At 48.8% G+C, this 17,853-nt stretch overlaps 6 protein-coding genes across 6 annotated transcripts; 3 read left to right on the plus strand and 3 right to left on the minus strand.

Moving 5' to 3' along the window:
- Nucleotides 1-1,035: 1,035 nt before the first annotated feature.
- FSUBG_30 (uncharacterized protein) lies at nucleotides 1,036-2,045 on the minus strand (the record flags this gene model as incomplete). Its single annotated transcript, XM_036680834.1, has 2 exons — nucleotides 1,036-1,124; nucleotides 1,184-2,045. The coding sequence occupies 2 exons, from the start codon at nucleotides 2,043-2,045 to the stop codon at nucleotides 1,036-1,038; spliced, it is 951 nt and encodes a 316-aa protein (XP_036544168.1).
- A 1,726-nt stretch (nucleotides 2,046-3,771) lies between these two features.
- FSUBG_31 (uncharacterized protein) lies at nucleotides 3,772-4,937 on the minus strand (the record flags this gene model as incomplete). Its single annotated transcript, XM_036680944.1, has 2 exons — nucleotides 3,772-4,107; nucleotides 4,881-4,937. The coding sequence occupies 2 exons, from the start codon at nucleotides 4,935-4,937 to the stop codon at nucleotides 3,772-3,774; spliced, it is 393 nt and encodes a 130-aa protein (XP_036544169.1).
- A 1,035-nt stretch (nucleotides 4,938-5,972) lies between these two features.
- FSUBG_32 (d-aminopeptidase) lies at nucleotides 5,973-7,169 on the plus strand (the record flags this gene model as incomplete). The annotated part of the gene is made up of 1 exon (XM_036681054.1): nucleotides 5,973-7,169. One exon carries the CDS (start codon nucleotides 5,973-5,975, stop codon nucleotides 7,167-7,169), a length of 1,197 nt encoding a protein of 398 aa, XP_036544170.1.
- Nucleotides 7,170-8,514: 1,345 nt separating this feature from the next.
- On the plus strand, nucleotides 8,515-9,417 carry FSUBG_33 (uncharacterized protein; the record flags this gene model as incomplete). Its single annotated transcript, XM_036681165.1, has 1 exon — nucleotides 8,515-9,417. One exon carries the CDS (start codon nucleotides 8,515-8,517, stop codon nucleotides 9,415-9,417), a length of 903 nt encoding a protein of 300 aa, XP_036544171.1.
- A 692-nt stretch (nucleotides 9,418-10,109) lies between these two features.
- FSUBG_34 (d-isomer specific 2-hydroxyacid dehydrogenase) lies at nucleotides 10,110-11,054 on the minus strand (the record flags this gene model as incomplete). The annotated part of the gene is made up of 1 exon (XM_036681276.1): nucleotides 10,110-11,054. The coding sequence occupies one exon, from the start codon at nucleotides 11,052-11,054 to the stop codon at nucleotides 10,110-10,112; it is 945 nt and encodes a 314-aa protein (XP_036544172.1).
- Nucleotides 11,055-13,729: 2,675 nt separating this feature from the next.
- FSUBG_35 (K P-type ATPase (mediates high-affinity potassium or sodium uptake)) lies at nucleotides 13,730-17,488 on the plus strand (the record flags this gene model as incomplete). Its single annotated transcript, XM_036681386.1, has 10 exons — nucleotides 13,730-13,944; nucleotides 14,004-14,077; nucleotides 14,139-14,407; nucleotides 14,455-14,996; nucleotides 15,051-15,291; nucleotides 15,341-15,738; nucleotides 15,789-16,137; nucleotides 16,188-16,655; nucleotides 16,709-16,821; nucleotides 16,870-17,488. The coding sequence occupies 10 exons, from the start codon at nucleotides 13,730-13,732 to the stop codon at nucleotides 17,486-17,488; spliced, it is 3,288 nt and encodes a 1,095-aa protein (XP_036544173.1).
- Nucleotides 17,489-17,853: the final 365 nt, after the last annotated feature.

A 17,853-nucleotide genomic window follows, 5' to 3' on the forward strand; every position in this document is an offset into this window, starting at 1 on the left:
TACTCTCATCGTTAAAAGAGAGTAGTTTCTTCTTTGTAGCTAATTTGTAATCCATCATCTCTTGCGAATTCCCCGTGTTGAAGCTAGATGTTACAAGTCAGATAGTAATCTCGGAGAAGTGTACGAGACTAACTTCATGCCACTTATCATCTTCTCAAATTCATCACACCATGGGACCGGTACCTCACTCTGTCGGAGCTCAGCGATGCGTTCTGGGCTCTTAGTCGATGCATTCATCTTTATATCCAATAAATGAGACTGATATGTCGGAAAAGTTGGCTGTTGATTCCAGTGGCGCATTGGAAATCTGGGGCCGAAGAATTGGATTAAAAGCGGTGTAAGCACGGGGTATTATGTCATGATTCAGCCTGAAAGACAATTGATCGACAGACGTAGTGTCGCACACTATCAATCGGGCCTCAAAGCTTGTTTATCGTTTCAGCATAGTCCGGTAATTTTGAAGTGATATCTCTGCCCAACGACATATGAGGATTAATTCCGATTCGTCAATGTCGTTAGAGGATGATGAACTCGGTTGTTCGGCGAGTAAGATGCCTGTCGGGTGGCCAAAGCGAAACCTCTACTATTCCCAAATTGACAAGTGATTTATCCATAAAACTGTCTTTCGTGGACCGTGTGTTGTTAACGCAAGTGTCAGGGTGGGTTGTGTATCAGATAACTGTTGATGCGATGTCTAGAACGCGCACCTTTGTCGCTGTATCGCATTGATATTTGAATAGAGAACCTGTTCAAAGTGCAAGTCTAAGAAATGAGTAAGTGGGTAGAAACCCATGAAGAACTATAGCCGATATGACGTCGAATTTGGGCGTTCTGCGAATGCGATTGACGGCGGATAATCGGCATCACAATGGTAGCTTCGATAAGCTTGACGACCCTCGATACTTGGAGGTCGGCCAGTCATACAGTGGACTTAGCAAGGTGACGATGTCGCGAACAACAAATATTATTAAGAATAGCCTGATGCCAGACCAGGTACTGCCTCCCACTAGAGTCATGTCTGTATCCGCATGGTCTTTATACCGCCGAGCTTCCCTCCCTGGGAACGTCAAAGGGGGCATTCTTGATTTGCACTCCGGTTTTGTTCGTACGATCATCGACGCCGCCTAGTTTCCTGTCAGTCAACTTCTGGTATCAATTTCAGAAAAACAGGCTTGTGCCTTACCTGCGTCCCTGGAAACTTCAGATTGCTCCCCAGCTTGTTGCGCCGTGTCTCGTCCTCCTTGTGATCCTCTTTGACCGTCAACAGCAGACGATTCATTGTCAACAGAAACCTCCTCCGACCTCTGGCTCAACTTCCTCCAAAGCATGGCGCCGATACAAATCGCCAACAAACCAGCAGTCGTGACTCCCATCACGATCTTGCCAGGATGTGAAGCAATGTCATCATCAATTTCCTCAATAGCCCATGGATAACACTCCGAGTTCACAATGATGAAGATTCCGAGACCAACATACAGAAACGGCACCATCCTGCGGGCATATTTCTGTGCAATGTGCAGAATATGCTTCTGCCGCATGATGAGATATGCTGCACAACACCATACGCCAAGCATGATGTAGTAGACGACGATGTATATCGCCAGCTCTCCAGCTTTTGCTTCAGCAAAGAGAGGAATGTACGTGCTGATATTGTCGGCGCCATTCATGACAGTGATGGAAGCGACCTTGAAAACAGCCTTGAACCCATCTGCAGTCGTCAACTCTTGATCCAGAGCCTCTTCCTCCTCCTCATCCTTGTTGAAGATGTAACTCAGGATCCGCCATATACCCAGCAATATTGGCAAGAGGCCTAGAAATCCAATTGGTTCAGCAGGAATGAGTAGCGACGCGCCATAGCCAATCATGCTCACGGCAACAATGACTGTAAAGCCGACATATTGTCCGATAGCGATCTTGACAGGCGTGAGCGAGCGACTCGTCGTAGCCTCTGCGAAGAACGCGACGAGAACGAAAATGTCATCGACGTTAGTGACGGCGAATGTCGCACAAGCCGTGCCAATCGCCTGACCAAAGTCGATACCCATGATGAGGGAAGATGGATGGATGCAGGGAAAAGGACGTGGAGACTCAGGAGAGGGGGGCTGAGCTGAGAGTGTCAGATAAAGCTGTGTCAGCCCCTGGAGTTTGATCCGTATGCTTAAACCTTAACGAAATTCTATGCGACTGGACTGATTTGTTGATTGACAAGGGAGAAAATTTGTCACCGCGTGTACGCAACTACCGGATAACTTGAACAAAGCCGACTTGGCATCATCAGGAGTGAACTTGGCGATCCACATTTATACGACGAACCCAGTCATGTTGTTTATATGTTTATTAACAATCCATACGACGAGCACACAACGGTATCCTGAAACAATACTTTGTGGTCTGGACGAAATGGTATATACGCGTCAAGGGATGATCTCATGGTTTATATGGTTCATTTTGAGCATGTTTTGGGGGTTTTGATGGGTGATGACGATGACGGGTGATGGGTTCTTGGCTGGTAATTAGTGTCCGGGTTGGGTTTAGCGAGAGGGTGGGAGAGTGGCAGTGCAAAAGAGTGCTACTGTTCTTGGCTGGTCTTGTCAGTTGGATACTGTTCTGGGCATCCCTTGAAAGATGAGCAATGTCCGTATCAATTCAGCATTTTGAAACACAAACTTCTCTATTACACTGCTCTTCTTGACCTTTGTTGTCCTTCTGTTCTTGCTTATACTATCTCTGTGAGAAAACGTTGGACAAATGCCAATTCTGATGAAATACCTTGGCTCTTGATATCCGCTCCTAATTTTATCCGACTATCAGTCAAAAATTCGGAAACTATTATAATCGAGGCATGTCTACCCGTCTCGGATCGTGAATGCGGTCGAACTTTGCAGATTTTCACATGTAAAGGGCCCTCGATGTAAGTGCTCCGATGAACTCTCCATCCACGAACCATATCCGGAAGTACGGATCAGAGGCTAAAGGCTACGATGACAGGGCCTCGAGCGTGAACCTACCCTGGTTCTTATTCGGTGGAACTCTCGTCATACTAACCATCATCATGTATGTTACATAGACTAGCTTACACGTCAGTTGAAGTTAACCCGCAAAGCATCCTATTGAAGTTCCGAAGCTGTAATACTCGTCGAAATCCTCGCATGACCGTTATTCGCGTACCACCAAGACAGCGAACGCCGATAGAGAGACATAGCCTACAGACACTAAACCGAGCGAATCCTTCCATCAAGTACAAAGATGCTAGAAAGCAATCAAGCGTGAGCTCAACAGAGATTAGCCTAGCAGAGATATGGTACGTCAAAATGCTACAGAGTTGGAGTCATGCTAACATCAATTGCTATCAAGTGCCGTGTGTCTTGAGACTCTAGGAGACGAGGAAGATGTGCGTCGGTTAACATGCGAGCACGTGTTCCATACGAGATGCTTGGACTCTTGGTTCAAAGAACATCACGTCGACTGTCCACTATGCAAATGCATCTTCATCCCCAGTTAATGTATAATGATCAAAATCTGTTGTCAAAAGCGCGTGCTGAGGTAGAAAAGGAAATGTATGTTATTGAAAGACTATATAGCTCTAATCTATGTAAACATTATAAGAGTACAGAAGACGAAAGCAGATAGATACGAAAGGAAAGTGATTCTCAACAAAGACAGACTCGGAAGCCACAAATGAAGAACAGAAAGAGAGAGGACCGAGAAGGAAATGAAGGCTCTTCGACAGAACCCACTTGACAAAGCCACTTCCTCCTCAGGGTAGGGTACTCAAGCCTGAGTGATCTTAGGCTGAGCAGCAGAGCCCTTGGTGGTCTTGCAAGCAGACTTCTTACCCTCAGCCTGGGTAGCCTGGTGCTCAACGGCCTGGACCTTGGTGGCTTGGTGCTCGTTGTTGCGGACCTTTGTAGCAAGGGTCTTGGGGCTGTCAGCCTTGACGTTCTTGTCCTCGTTGGTGTTGTCCTTGTCGTTGGTGTTCTTGGTCTCATCCTTGTTCTGGACCTTGGTAGCCTTGGGCTGCTTGTTCTCAACCTTGGCAGGCTTAGCCTCAGTCTCGCCAGACTTGTCCTGGTTCTTCTGGACCTTCTGGCTGTCGACCTTTGCGACCTTGGTGGCTTTAGGTTGGAGAGTACTTCATTTTGAGCTGAGTCTGTTGAAGAGATTGAGAAGGATAAATGAATGTGGTTGAAAGAGTGTAGTGAAGATGAACGAGTGTGTTGTTAGAGTGATTGATGCTGTGATGAGAAAACTTGAGATTGATGGGAGAGAAGTCAAGTATTTATCCCCCAAGCGTCAGAACATCGAGAGTAGTCTAGTTTGTTAATGCGACTAGAAGGAGTCTTTCTTAGTGACGCGTTTATCACGCTATTCTGTGTACAAAGACCCTCAACATGTAGGTCTGCATGAATCTGAAATCAGTAGTCTGGGAGCTAACGCACGAACTCTTCACGAGAAGCGTGATGTGGGAAGAAACATCTTCTGGACGGAACCAGGCTTAAGAGTTCCATGATCTTAGTTAGTTTCGGTGAAGATGAATAAGTTTCGTGGCTGGCTGAGCTTTTGGAATCACAACAAGGGCCATGACGGCGAATGGGAAGATGTCCAATTTGCGTTGCTGATATCAAGACATGAGGCTAGTTCATAATGAGTATCTCTTCGGTCTTCAAGAGAACCAGACATGCCCTGGTACGATGGAAGAAGAGCAGTGTCCGGAAATCGATCCCGTGCAACTCACCGTTCGTGATCGTTTACTCTCTTGTTTAGAGGCGTCTATGAAGTTTCTTCTTCTTACCTTCTTCACTCTGCCCGATAATCCTCTTGGCTTAACTTCCACGAGATCCTGTATCTGCTGGTGGCACTCAGGAGCAGTTCGAAAGTACCTTGTCGACGGTCTCATCATCTATCCGGAAGTTAGTCTCGATCCCGAAATTGGTCATTTCGTCGGCGAACATGCACATATGAGAGTCTTTCTACCTACACGCCCGACAGCCCATTCTTCCCGATTCTCAAACACATTGTGGAATCATCATGGGCTCTATTGTGAACTATTGATTCAGATTGATGCTGGCCCTTACGCAGCTTCCGGCTTCCACTACAGCCATTTTCCAAATTCGTAAGCTCCTTTCTGAGTTACTTCCAAATGAATGGGCTAAGTCGGGGTTTGAAACGTTCAGCCACTCTTAGTCTCAATATTGAGGCCTTCGTTCTCGACCCCTGCTTCTCGCCATGGGTATCCATTTCTCCAACAGGACGTCAGAGACGTCAGCTCGGCAAAATGTTTCTTCCGTTTCATCCGGAAACAATACAAGAGCGTCTATTGGTGAATTTGCCAAAGTCTATAGATCCCGAAAAGCTTGTCACTGAAGCTAAGGTCGGAGCGGGAAGTGGGATGATCCACCGCCGGCGGGCAACAACAATAGCTGTGAAGTATGAGCATTGACCGGCTTGTCCGCTAAATATTATGATCTAACTGAGAACCTCTCCTCCTGTTGGATAACACAAAGAGTTGTCTAACCATTGATCGATGGACTGATCCGTCTGGTTGAGGCATTTCCGATGCATCCTAGCTTATCTCTAAAAGAGGGGTAAAACATCATATGACGCTTCAAATTTGGAGAGATGGCAGCTCCTGTCACCAAAATGCCCTGCTACTTGGCACCCTGCGTTTTATTAAAAGTGGTAGTGAACAAATCCTTCGCAATATGGAACTACCACGTGATCCGGATCCAGGTTCTATGTAGTACTCTAAACCTCAGTACCTTCTCTTTTGGACTTCAGTAAGATTAGCAGCAGATAAATGGATCGATGTGACTCATGCCGACAATCAGAAAACACCACAGCAAATCATCCATCTCTCTCTTAGCCGGGCTTGATAAATAGAGCAAAGTACCTAGTTACCGTCCAGCTTTGAGACTTACATAGTTATCCAGTGTATCTTAACATAAACGCGCCAGAATACGAACATCTAAATAATGGCAACGAATACGTCCCCTCAGCAACCCCGCGGCAGGCTCCGCGATGTCATACCAGAGGCACATCTAGGGTTCATGTCACCTGGTCCCAAAAATGGCATCACAGACGTGCCCGGGGTCCTTGCCCACACGACCACTATCCGCGACGAGAGTGGGCAAATCAACACGGGATTGACCACCATCCTCCCGCGCAAAGACTGGTTCCACAAGGCCTGCCATGCCGGCGTCTTCCGTCTCAACGGATCTGGAGAAATGACCGGGACACACTGGATCGAAGAGAGCGGTCTCTTACACTCGCCCATTCTCATCACCAATAGCTTTGCAGTAGGGTCTTGTTATACAGGAATCTACAAGTACGCAATTGAACATTACGGGAAAGGCGAGCAGGGCATCGATTGGTTCCTGCTGCCTGTCGTCGCCGAGACGTTTGACGGGCATCTCAACGACCTGAGGCAGTTTGCGGTGACGCCGGAACACGTGGTGGACGCCATCACCAATGCTTCTGAGGACCCGATTGCCGAGGGGAACGTGGGCGGCGGGACAGGTATGCTGTGCCATGGAGGGAAAGGCGGCACCGGGACCAGCAGTAGAATCGTGCCCGGGCATAACGGGACATCGTACACAGTTGCCGCTCTTGTCCAGGCCAACTACGGAAGACTCCAGCATCTGCACATCTCAGGCGTCCCAGTCGGACGAATCCTGCAAAAGAGAAATGCAAAGGACGAGGCCGCTGCTGCTCATGATAAAGAGTACAACGACGCAAAGGACAAAAAGGACGGGTCCATCATCGTCATACTCGCCATTGATGCACCGCTTCTTCCTGGCCAGCTCCAGCGGCTGGCCAAGCGGGCGACTATGGGCCTTGCACGTGTGGGAAGCTATGCTCACAACCCTTCGGGAGATCTATTTCTTGCATTTTCCACGGCTGCTGAGATACCCGTGCAGACAGTTGCTGGCCAGCCCAAGACCATTGATCCATTCAAGCCTGAGCTTATTGATGTAGAGGCGACTAATAACAAGACTATCAACGGGCTCTTTGAAGCAGCAGCTGATGCTACGGAAGAGGCTATATACAATGCGCTTTGTATGGCTGAGACAATGACAGGCAATATGGGCCGGACGGTAGAAGCTCTACCATTGCAAGCTACCAGGGAGATTATAGCCAGGTTTAAGGAAGCTGAGGATTCATTCTTGTAAATACCTTAGTGTAAGTAGTAGATAGTATAAGTAGGTAACCTTCTCTGTGTTCTTTTCAACTAATTAAGGTGCTCAAATTATATCTATAATAAGAATAGTAACTGTTGGTGTTAGTGTCGGCAGATCGGACCAGGTTGTTGAGCTTTGGTACCGATTACGTGGATGTTTATGCGGGCTTGGTCGAAACGTTTTCTGGGGCGCACTGTATGCAGTAGTTTAGACGCTGGCCGTTTCATCGCGAGTGGAGCGAAGAAACGGAAATGCACAGCGAGAATAATGAATTTTCAAAGATCAGTCTGAGGCTACCCGGGAGCTGTTGATTTATGGTCTATCTTCATCTGTTTTGGGCTTTACGGTAAACAGGATCAAGGCTGGCATTGGTTGGATGTATTGTCTACGCGTGATGTCTACATTAGCCATTGATGTGAACTCGATGGGCTAAGTGCGACTGACGGCCAGTAAACAGTCAACTAACAACATCATTTAAAAGTCACAGTGCATATTTTGAGTGGGATAAGATCTAGACCGTGATGAATATCCAAGTTCTATTCATAACTCGAATAGTCCCTTATGCAGAGCCTCAGCCGCCGGCTCCACGCGGCTACTGCAAGCCCTGAACCCACGAACAAGCTTTTAGCGCAAACCTACAGAAATCTCCCGACCTCCTGGGTTCCGAAAGGAAACGTTGATTTGTTTCAACGGCATGTGGGGGATCGGCCTAATGCTGGTAAGGATGCCAGCGATCATTTCTTCACAGCCGTAATGAACGACGGAACTTTCCGTCAAGCGAATAGGAGAAAGCATGGCTACTGATGACGGGATGAATGGAGTTGATAGTAAACATAGCAACGATATTGGTACTATTCCAAAAGACTCGTCACGCTGTGAATAAGGACATTCCTACTGGCTTGGTACCCAACATCATGCTTTCTGTAGGTATGATGATCATGTAACTCGAGAAGGTTTACCTTTGTTAACTCATAATGGGGCACGTAAGCTCGGGAATATGAGCAAACTCACTGCTTTCATGCATGATGTGGACCTGGCTCCAGCTTCGAGTTGCATCGCCATTGAGAATGGGATGCTGTAAACTCCAGCAGGCCAAAGCGTCTGATCGTCAAGTCGTTCGGAAATAGCTGACGCGGTCATGATGAGTTACGGGACAATGCTGTCTATGATATCCTTGAATATGATCGACTCAAAAGGTATAAAGGGATCATGAACTCTCTACAAAGAATCACCTTTCACTCACCAACACAATCACTTCAATCAAGCATCTTCACACTCTCTCAACACTCTTTCAACTTACTTCAAGTTCCACTTTCAACTTCAACAATCTTTCATCATGAAGACCTCCATCGCCATGCTCACCGCCTCAATGGCCACTGCCATCCTCGCCCATCCCTTCGACACTCGCTCCCAGCAGTGCAACATCGCCCCCTCAGGCACCTCCTCCGCCAAAATCCAACCCCTTTCCACTCCAACCGCCTCCACCGCCGAGGCCTGCCAGAAGCTCTGCACCGCCCATGCCTCCTGCAAGAGCTTCCTCTTCGGCCTCCCCTCTGGCGCCAAGGCTCCCGCCTGCAAGCTCTACTCTGTCACTGCAGCCCAGGTCCCCAACCAGGGAAACAACCTGTACGTCTTTGACAAGGCCTGCTCCAGCAAGGCTGTGCCCAACACCAAGCCTACGCAGGATAAGCCGCGCGGCGAGGTCAAGACCAAAGCTGCGAGGGATCTTGTCTGCAACACTGCGCCTACGGGGGCTAGCAACAGCAAGATTCAGCCTTTTGCTACGCCTAGTGCTCAGACCGCGGAGAAGTGCCAGGATGCTTGTGATGCTCAGGCGTCTTGCAAGAGTTTCCTGTTTGGTCTTCCTGCTGATGCGTCGGAGCCTGTGTGCAAGCTGTACACTGTTGATCCCTCTAAGGTTCCTCGTCGTGATGATGAGCTCTACGTCTTTGCCAAGGGTTGCTCTACTGCCAATGTTCCTACCACCACTCCTACTCATGATGAACCCCGTGGACAGGCTAATAACAAGAGCGGCATCAAGACTGAGAACAAGAACGGTGGCAAGGATCAGGCTCCTACTGGTGGCAAGGCCAACAACAACGCTGGCAACAACAAGAGGGACATGAAGCCCGAGGACAAGCCTCCTGTCAAGGATCAGGACCACGCTGGTGATAAGCCACCCAAGAACAAGGCCCCCAAGGACAAGAACGCTGGCAACAACGGACAGAACCACAACTAAGCAGCAACTCCTCGCCGGCGCTTGTATGAGGAATACCGGAGGATGCTCGAGTTTCAGCTTTGGATGGTTGAATCTGGTTTGGGCTTGACACAGCACGAAAAGTAATAGGGGGAGCATGATATCTCAGCTTGGGACATCATGACGGAGATTTGAATTTGTACTAGACATTCGCTTCGTTCGGACTTGCAGTTAGTTTGCTTTAGATTCTTTTTCGATAGTCAATAGATCGGCCGATCACTCAAATCTCTTTGTTTTCCATTTTCATGAGACGCATGCTTGACTTACCCTGGTGTTCTCATACTTCAGGCTGTATCATGGCGATTAGAGCCAAGGTACCCTGACGGTCTTCTTTTCTCTTGCTCATTGAACCCCTCATTTTCAAGCTGTGCTGAAGCCTGATCTAGAACCAGTTTGTGGTCTTCTCAGGCCCGATATATTCTCCTGCAGTAAGGCCTATTATATGCATCTCCCTAAGCCTATGATGCCTTGTTAAGAGATGTCCAGTCAGCAACTGAAGAAGTGCCTGTGAATTGCTTCATCATGGCAGAAAAGTGGGGTCACAGATTTATCGCGAATGCCCTCATCAATTTAACCTTGGACTTTGTCTACAGAATACAGGCTTCGATCACCATAATTTCATTGAAAACTAACCATTGTTGACTTGAAGTATTTGTTTTATTCTCTATTCTATTCTAAATGAGGTTCTTCAACTCCTGCGTCGCCCTAAACCGTCTTAGGTTATCAGCGATAAGCCCCTCAGCACCTTGAGGTCTTCCACCAGCCGCATGCGGCGACACAATAGTATTAGGAGCCTTCCAGATCCTACTCGGCTCAGGAAGAGGCTCAGTCTCAAAGACATCCAGCGCCGCACCGCCAATCTCTCCCTTCTCGAGCGCATCGACAAGAGCGTCCTCATCGACAGATGTACCGCGCCCCACGTTGACAATCCACGCGTGGTTGGGCAATTGCTTCAGGCGCTGAGCGTTGAGAACATGGCGCGTGGAGTCAGAGCCAGGAAGAATCATGACGAGAGCGTCGGTCTCGGGGAGGAGTGTGTCGAGATCGTCTTCGCTGTAGACTTCAATTCCATTGCGGACACCCTTTCGGCGCGCAATGCCCCGAACTTCGGCGCCGAGGCCGATGAGCTGCGGGGTCAGGGTCTTTGCAATGTTGCCGAAGCCCCAGATGAGCACACGCGCATCGCGCAGCGTCGTGAATGAATTCTTTGGTCTATCGGGCTGAGGGCCGCCCAAATGACCGGGCCATTTTCCTTGAAGTTGATAATCGCGCATCTCGTAGAAGCGGCGCGCGGCGTTGAGCAGCAGACCCAGCGCGTGCTCAGCGACAGTGTGATCGTGCAGACCCGAGCCCGTTGTGATCTTAATCTTGGAGGCGTCGAATCCAGCACCCAGAACATCATTTGGCCCAGCGGCGAGGGATTGGATCCATTGGAGCTTTGTGAGGCGCTTTGCGGCGTCTTTTAGGTTCTCGGCTGTGTTTGTCCAGGTGACGAGGATCTCGGCATCGACGTGCTCTTCGGGGATGGTCTTCTTGACGTCGTAGGGGAAGAGGTCGACGGAGAAGCCCTCGAGGCTCTGGATGTCGAGTTTGAGGGATGTTGGGTAGAGGAGCTTCATGGCGGGCAGTTGTGAGTAGGAATTGGAGATGGATCTACGTGAGAGGGGAGTTTGCAGGGAGTGGGAGGTATATGTACGGATGCCGAAGCGTGGAGATGAGCGCATGATGGGCAACATGATGACATCGGAAAGAAGACCGTTTTGTAGCAAAAGGGCCAATCACAGCTCGTCTTTTACGTCGAAGCCGAGGCCGGAGGAGCCCCGCCGTGGGGGAGGGAGGAGTTTTGGGGGTGATTTAGTGAGGAATTGGGGATTGGGATTGGTTGGATGTTGGACGGACCCCAAATCCCGCGGGGTGGCAGAGCTCAACGGAAACGATGAGGGCGAGAGTGCACCTTTTGTATTCTCATCATGTGAAGCTGGTGATGGGCAGAATTGGGCCTAATGATGGGACGTCACTAATGATATTCTAACGATAAGATACGGCTTATCGATAATGAGATCGATCCAACGCGATGCAACGGACGGCGTGAAATGAAACTGGAAATGCACACCACATTTCTGCAAAACCAATCAGGCTACTCATGGTACAAACAGAAAGAAGGCTAAATAAAATACAATAAGAAGAAGTATCAATCTTCTTGAGTGTTCAAAGAATAACTAACTGCTGGCTCTGTTTCCTGGAATGGTTCGCTATCGGAAACGTCACATTGCACTACCCTAGACCTAGCCAGAGAGGGATGCAAAACAGCCACTTAATCGCACATGTCCTTTTAACAATCCGGGTAGCCTAACCATTTGCTACTCATAAGTTCCATCTAAGAGCTGTTCCTAAAAGACTTAGCTAACACCGAATCGAGTCGTGCTTGTGCTCACCGACTCAATGGAACTAACCCTAGTGTGTACCTGGCGAAGCCCTAAAAGAGTCCATGACCTGGCGTAGAGGTTGTCTTGCCTGGTCTTTACAGGCTTCAATGCCCTCCAAAACTCACATTACATAACCATTACGCTGCCGATTATTGGAATTTGTAAAAGAAGACCCGTCAGAAACTGGTCTCTGTTTGTAATTTCTGTGCAAAATGGAGCTGGAGGCCGCCAGTCGAATCTGACACCCACCCTGAATCTGGATAGCGCGATGGGGTCGGGGATTAAATACTGGTCCCACGCGCCTTGTACTGGGGTAGTCTACAGCCCTATTCTCAAAGCTCAGAAATGACAAGACGGTACCTGACAAGCCCTCGTAAAGAAACCAACGACTAAGATAAATCCCTCATCCTCCACCAACGGCTGAAACTCCCCTCTTTGCTTGCACCAGATGACCTTTTTTTAAGGGCTTGTGAAAGGAGTAAAGAAATGAGGGTTTCTGAAGCACCCCAGGGAGTTTGCATCGAAGCGTTGTTTTCTCTTGGCTCATCTTGGTTCATCGAGAAGCTAAGCTAATCGCGCTTTGCCACAAGATTAGATCTCTCCGCGCCCATCGATTTACCCTGAAACAGGCTGCACAATATTTTTAATTGCGATTGTTGTTTTTACCATGATGTGATATATTGAATAGCAATCTCTCGTTTAAAGTGGAGTGGCTTGCGAGTCGACCGTGACAGCGTTGCACTGGCGGGGACCCTGAACGCTAGGACCCGGCGCTAAAAAGCTTGTCTCTCGCAGCCAAGACGTCGTAAATCGAGCCTCTAAAAGGCTAGGTCCAACTGTCGTCCGTCTGTCCAATGTAAGGGCTGCCAGCTGCGCCCGTCGCTAGTGTCTCTCAAATCTCGGATACCTCATTTCATCCAGGCTTTGTTTCCTCACTGCTAGCGAGCTGCCAGATTCCGGCTAGAGGGAGGGGTCCGTTGACAAAAGCCTGCAAATGGTACCAACACCCACCAGCTCGGAAAGAAAAGGCTTGTTTTCTCTTAGCTCTTTGTGTGTCAATGCTTATTTCTGTCAGTGGGAGTGCACTGATCACATCGTGTCTGTGCTGCATCATTAGTGAGACTGCCCAGTTCAGGCACATGCCGAACCGGATTACCTAGAGTGATCGGCACTGCGCCTCCTCAGCTAATAAGGATTTCATCCAATGTCGACGTGTCTCAATATTCCCTCACCCGTACCCTGCATATTTGAGTCAAACCGTGCACGAGGAACAGAGACTCCCCACGATTCCTTCACGTCATAGCTCATGGATTACTCGTTTAAGCGTAAACAGCTTGCTTATTGCCATCGAGGCAGTGCACCCACATGCCCTAGAATGGCCAATCGTCTACGCATGAAACACCAACTTGATGATATCCTAACCGCGGTATTGGTACACTCCCAGGGCTGGTCTAACATCATGACACCAAGGAGGGCGCACTCCACATCCTTCTCGTTTATCGACACCGGTTTTTCAGTTCCCTACGCCAGGTCCTGTGGAGTAAACTTTAGGGATCGAGAAAAGAGAAAAGTCACTAATCCTGCTTAGAACGTAGGACCAAAGGCGGAGCTGACGCTATGATCTGAGGGATTGTACCTTTAATATGGATTCACTTACACGAAATACTTCAGCCAGCCTTTACGACGTCGCTTAACGCGAACTGTCCTGGAAATGATGAGCGATTATCCTGATATCCACAGGCCAAAACAAATATCAAGGCTCGCACTCTCCCATCTTCTCCTCCCTTTTTTACCATTCTATTCTACTTTGTTACTGCCCCTGACATCTCCTCTGCTCTTACTTGGTTACCTGTCCACTCACCTTCAATATGATTGAAGACGAGAAAAAGGACGCCTCGCTTGTCGGTGAGCGCATTCACTGGAACGACGACGACGATGAAGCCGGTCGCGTTTCGCGTCATGGTGAACGGCGCTCTCGTAGACGCTCTCGCTCTCGCTCGAGGGATTCGTTAAGTATCCATCGAGCAGGCTCGAGAAATCGCGCTGATCCCTCGCTTGTCCTTCCTGTCACCTATCGCACTGTGTGAGTCACATTCTCCTCTGAAAGAGAACAAGAAGGTAGTTGTACTGACATTTGGACAGCTCATTCAACATCGAAGAGTCCAAGGGCAAGGAACAAGCTGAGCTAGCCAAGGCGAAGGACGTCACGACAAAAGGTAAGATATTCTCACTTGACTCTACTAAATTGACTTTTACTAATGTTTGGTGCGCGTATAGCTTTGACGGACCTCGAGTGGCATACCATCGCACCCTTCGACGTTGAGAAACGCCTCACTACTTCATCCACTGCTGGTCTATCGAGCGAACAAGCTGAGAGGAGACTGCGCGAATATGGTAGAAATGCACCATCTCCCGCCAAGACGCACTGGTTCAGAACAATCTTTCTGTACTTCTTTGGTGGTTTCGGAAGTATTCTTCTCACAGGCTGTATCCTCGTCTTTATCTCGTGGAAGCCATTGGGTGATCCTCCTGCTGTTGCCAACCTCGTACGTCTCCCATCTCTGTCTTTCTTTCGATCTGCTAATCTTTAAAGGCCCTCGCTATTGTACTCCTCGCCGTGTTCTTTATCCAAGCACTCTTCAACATGTTTCAAGACTGGTCTACATCACGTACCATGTCCTCCATCAAGAATATGCTTCCTGAAGAGGGCCACGTTATTCGCGATGGTCATCTCGTTGACCTCAATGCAGCAGATATCGTTCCAGGCGATGTCATCAAGGTGAAGGCAGGGAATAAGCTACCCGCTGATATCCGCTTGATCGAGGCTTCTTCCGACGTCAAGTTTGATCGCTCTGTTCTCACTGGAGAGTCTAAGCCTGTGGCTGGTACTGTGGATCACACTGATACCAACTATCTTGAGACGCATAACATTGGTCTGCAAGGTACACACTGTATCCTTGGTTCGTGCACTGGTATTGTGGTTGCTACTGGTGATAGGACGGTGTTTGGACGTATCGCGAGTTTGACGAATGAGCCGAAAGTCCAGATGACGACTCTTGAGAAGGAAGTTCTCTACTTTGTCATCATCATCGCTAGCATCATGATAAGTATGATTGCTGTTGTATGCATCATTTGGTACGTTCCCTCTCCCACCTTACCCATCCGTTACAACACTAACATCCTTAATAGGGGCGCGTTCCTGAAGAAGAAGCATCCTGACTTCATCAACGTACCAACCCTCATTGTCAACTGCGTCAGCGTCGCCATTGCTTTCATCCCTGAAGGTCTTCCCATCTCCATCACAGCTGGTCTCACAATCACCGCCAACCTGATGAAGAAGAACAAGATCCTCTGCAAGTCCCTCAAGACTGTCGAGACACTTGGATCTGTATCGGTGATCTGCTCTGACAAGACCGGTACTCTCACCACTGTAAGCCTCCTTTTGTACTTTATGTCTGAGCTGCGCTAACAAGCTGCAGGCCAAGATGGCTGTCTCCGACTGTGCTGTCGGAGGACTCAACATGACCATCGAGAACGCTCGCGGAAAGTTTGGCCAGTCCAAATCTTCCACTCACCCGATCATCCAACTTCGTGCTTTGGCCGCACTCTGTAACGCATCTGAGTTTGATGCTGCTACAAAGGATGCTCCACTGGCAGACAGAAGGATCTTTGGTGATGCGACTGACCAAGCTGTCCTTCGATTCGCTGAGTTTGTTGACCCAAGCAGCGTCGATTACCTGCGTGCCTGCTGGAACAAGATCTATGACCTTGCTTTTAACAGTAAGAACAAGTTCATGATCCGTTGCTTTTCCTGCACCAGGACTGAGGCTGTACCTGCTACGCTTAGCAAGGAGACCGCGTTCAACACTGATGACGTGTAAGTAGTCACAAGAGCTTTCAAGATGAACTTTCTAACCGTAGATCTAGCCTCTTGACCATCAAGGGTGCTCCTGATGTTCTTATCGGCCGTTGCTCGCAATATGTCTCTGAACATGGCGAAACTATCCCTCTCAATGCGGCTATGCGAGCTACAGTTGAGCAGCTGAAGAACTCCTACTCTTCACAAGGTAAACGATGCTTGTTGCTTGCTCGCAAGATCGTCAAGGGTAGTGACCTTCCTAAGAATCGGGAGACGAGTGAGTTTGAGCATGCAGTCACAAGGGAGTCCAATACTGGTCTTACGTTGGTTGGAATGGTCGCCATCGTTGACCCTCTCAGACATGACATTCCTCATGTTGTGAGCACGTTGCGCGGCGCCGGTATCCGAATTGCCATGGTAAGTACTCTCATTCACTGGCAACTTGGACCCAAGCTGACAGTTTGCAGGTCACCGGTGACTTTGCCCTCACTGCCCTAGCCATCGCCCGCGAAGCCGGCATCGTCACATCCCAAACTGTCGACGACAGCACAGCCCTCCAGCGCTACAGCCCCGACGACACCAAAGACTCACCTATCTCCCACCTCGGCGCCATCGTCCTCAGTGGCCCGGAACTCATGTCTCTCAACGAGCATCAATGGGAGACGCTGACTCACTACGAGGAGATTGTGTTTGCGCGAACAACGCCTGAACAGAAACTTCGCATTGTTCGTGAGTTCCAGAAGGGTAATGTCGTTGCCATGACGGGTGATGGAGTCAATGACGCTCCGTCGCTGAGGGCTGCTGATGTTGGTATCTCGATGGGCAGTGGCTCGGATATTGCCATGGAGGCGGCTGACATGGTGTTGTTGGATACTTTCTCTTCCATCATCATTGCTGTGCAGTATGGTCGAGTTGTGTTTGACAATCTCAAGAAGGTATGTCTTGAACCCCCTCTATGCAAAAGATTAAAGGCTCATATTGATTCTAGGTCATCTCTTATCTCTTGCCTGCCGGCTCTTTCTCCGAGTTCTGGCCTGTCATGGCTTTTGTCGCTTTTGGCTTACCCCAAGCTCTGTCTTCATTCCTTATGATCATCATCTGGTAATTATCCTTATTGCTCGTAGTCAAACATTCACTAACCTTGAATAGCTGCTTCACAGACTGCGCCGCCGCGACAATGCTATCCTACGAAAAGCCCGAGGCCGACGTTCTCACCCGTCCCCCACGCAACATCAAGAAGGATCGTCTGGTCAACTGGCAGCTCATCCTTCAAGCATACGGAGTCAATGGCGTCCTCCAAACAGTCGCCTCCTTCGCCATGGCGTTCTGGTATCTCCAGCGTCAAGGCATTCCCTTCAGCGAGCTCTGGTTCAGCTTCGGAAAGCTCCCTGCTGGTATCGATCCAGATTACTACCTGGCCAAGACCAACGAGGCCTCGTCTATCTACTTTGTCAACCTTGTTGTGATGCAGTGGTTCAATCTGATGGCGACTAGAACTCGTCGACTCAGTATCTTTCAGCATCCTCCTTTGTTCAACCCGAATACGCAGAACTGGTATCTATTCCCTGCAATTATCTTTTCGCTTGCCATGGCTATCTTCTGGCTGTACATCCCGCCTCTGCAGCCTGTTCTCGGAACTACGCCTGTACCCGTTGAACATTGGTTTCTTCCTTTTGCTTTTGGTGTTTTTCAGCTTTTGTTAGATGAGGCTCGCAAGTTTGGTGTCCGGAGATGGCCTCATGGAGTCTTAGCCAAGTTGGCTTGGTAAAGGCTGCGTCATCTTCGGCCTGTTCCTGATATCAGCCTGGGCGCTCTAGATTAAAGCATTACTCTATGAGTATGATCTTAGATAGATAAACAAGTAGCACTAAAATCTTCTAGTCTCACGGAAAGTATGACATATTTCATGGGACGTTATCTGAGCTTGTTCTGGGGCATATCATGGAGGTTGGGTAATCCTCCAACAGCCAAGCTCTCTCTGCTGATATAAACTCTCAGTCACAAGCCTCGACTTTAGATAACACACTTTCGATCCAGTTTCTGTTTGGCATTGAATGATATAGAAGCGGACTTTAGGATTCAGGGCTTCTTTAGACTTTAGACTTTGTTCTGAAAGCTCTTGTAATTAAGTTC

This window comes from Fusarium subglutinans, assembly GCF_013396075.1.
Source record: "Fusarium subglutinans strain NRRL 66333 chromosome Unknown NRRL66333_c0000001, whole genome shotgun sequence".
Lineage (NCBI taxonomy): Eukaryota > Fungi > Ascomycota > Sordariomycetes > Hypocreales > Nectriaceae > Fusarium > Fusarium subglutinans.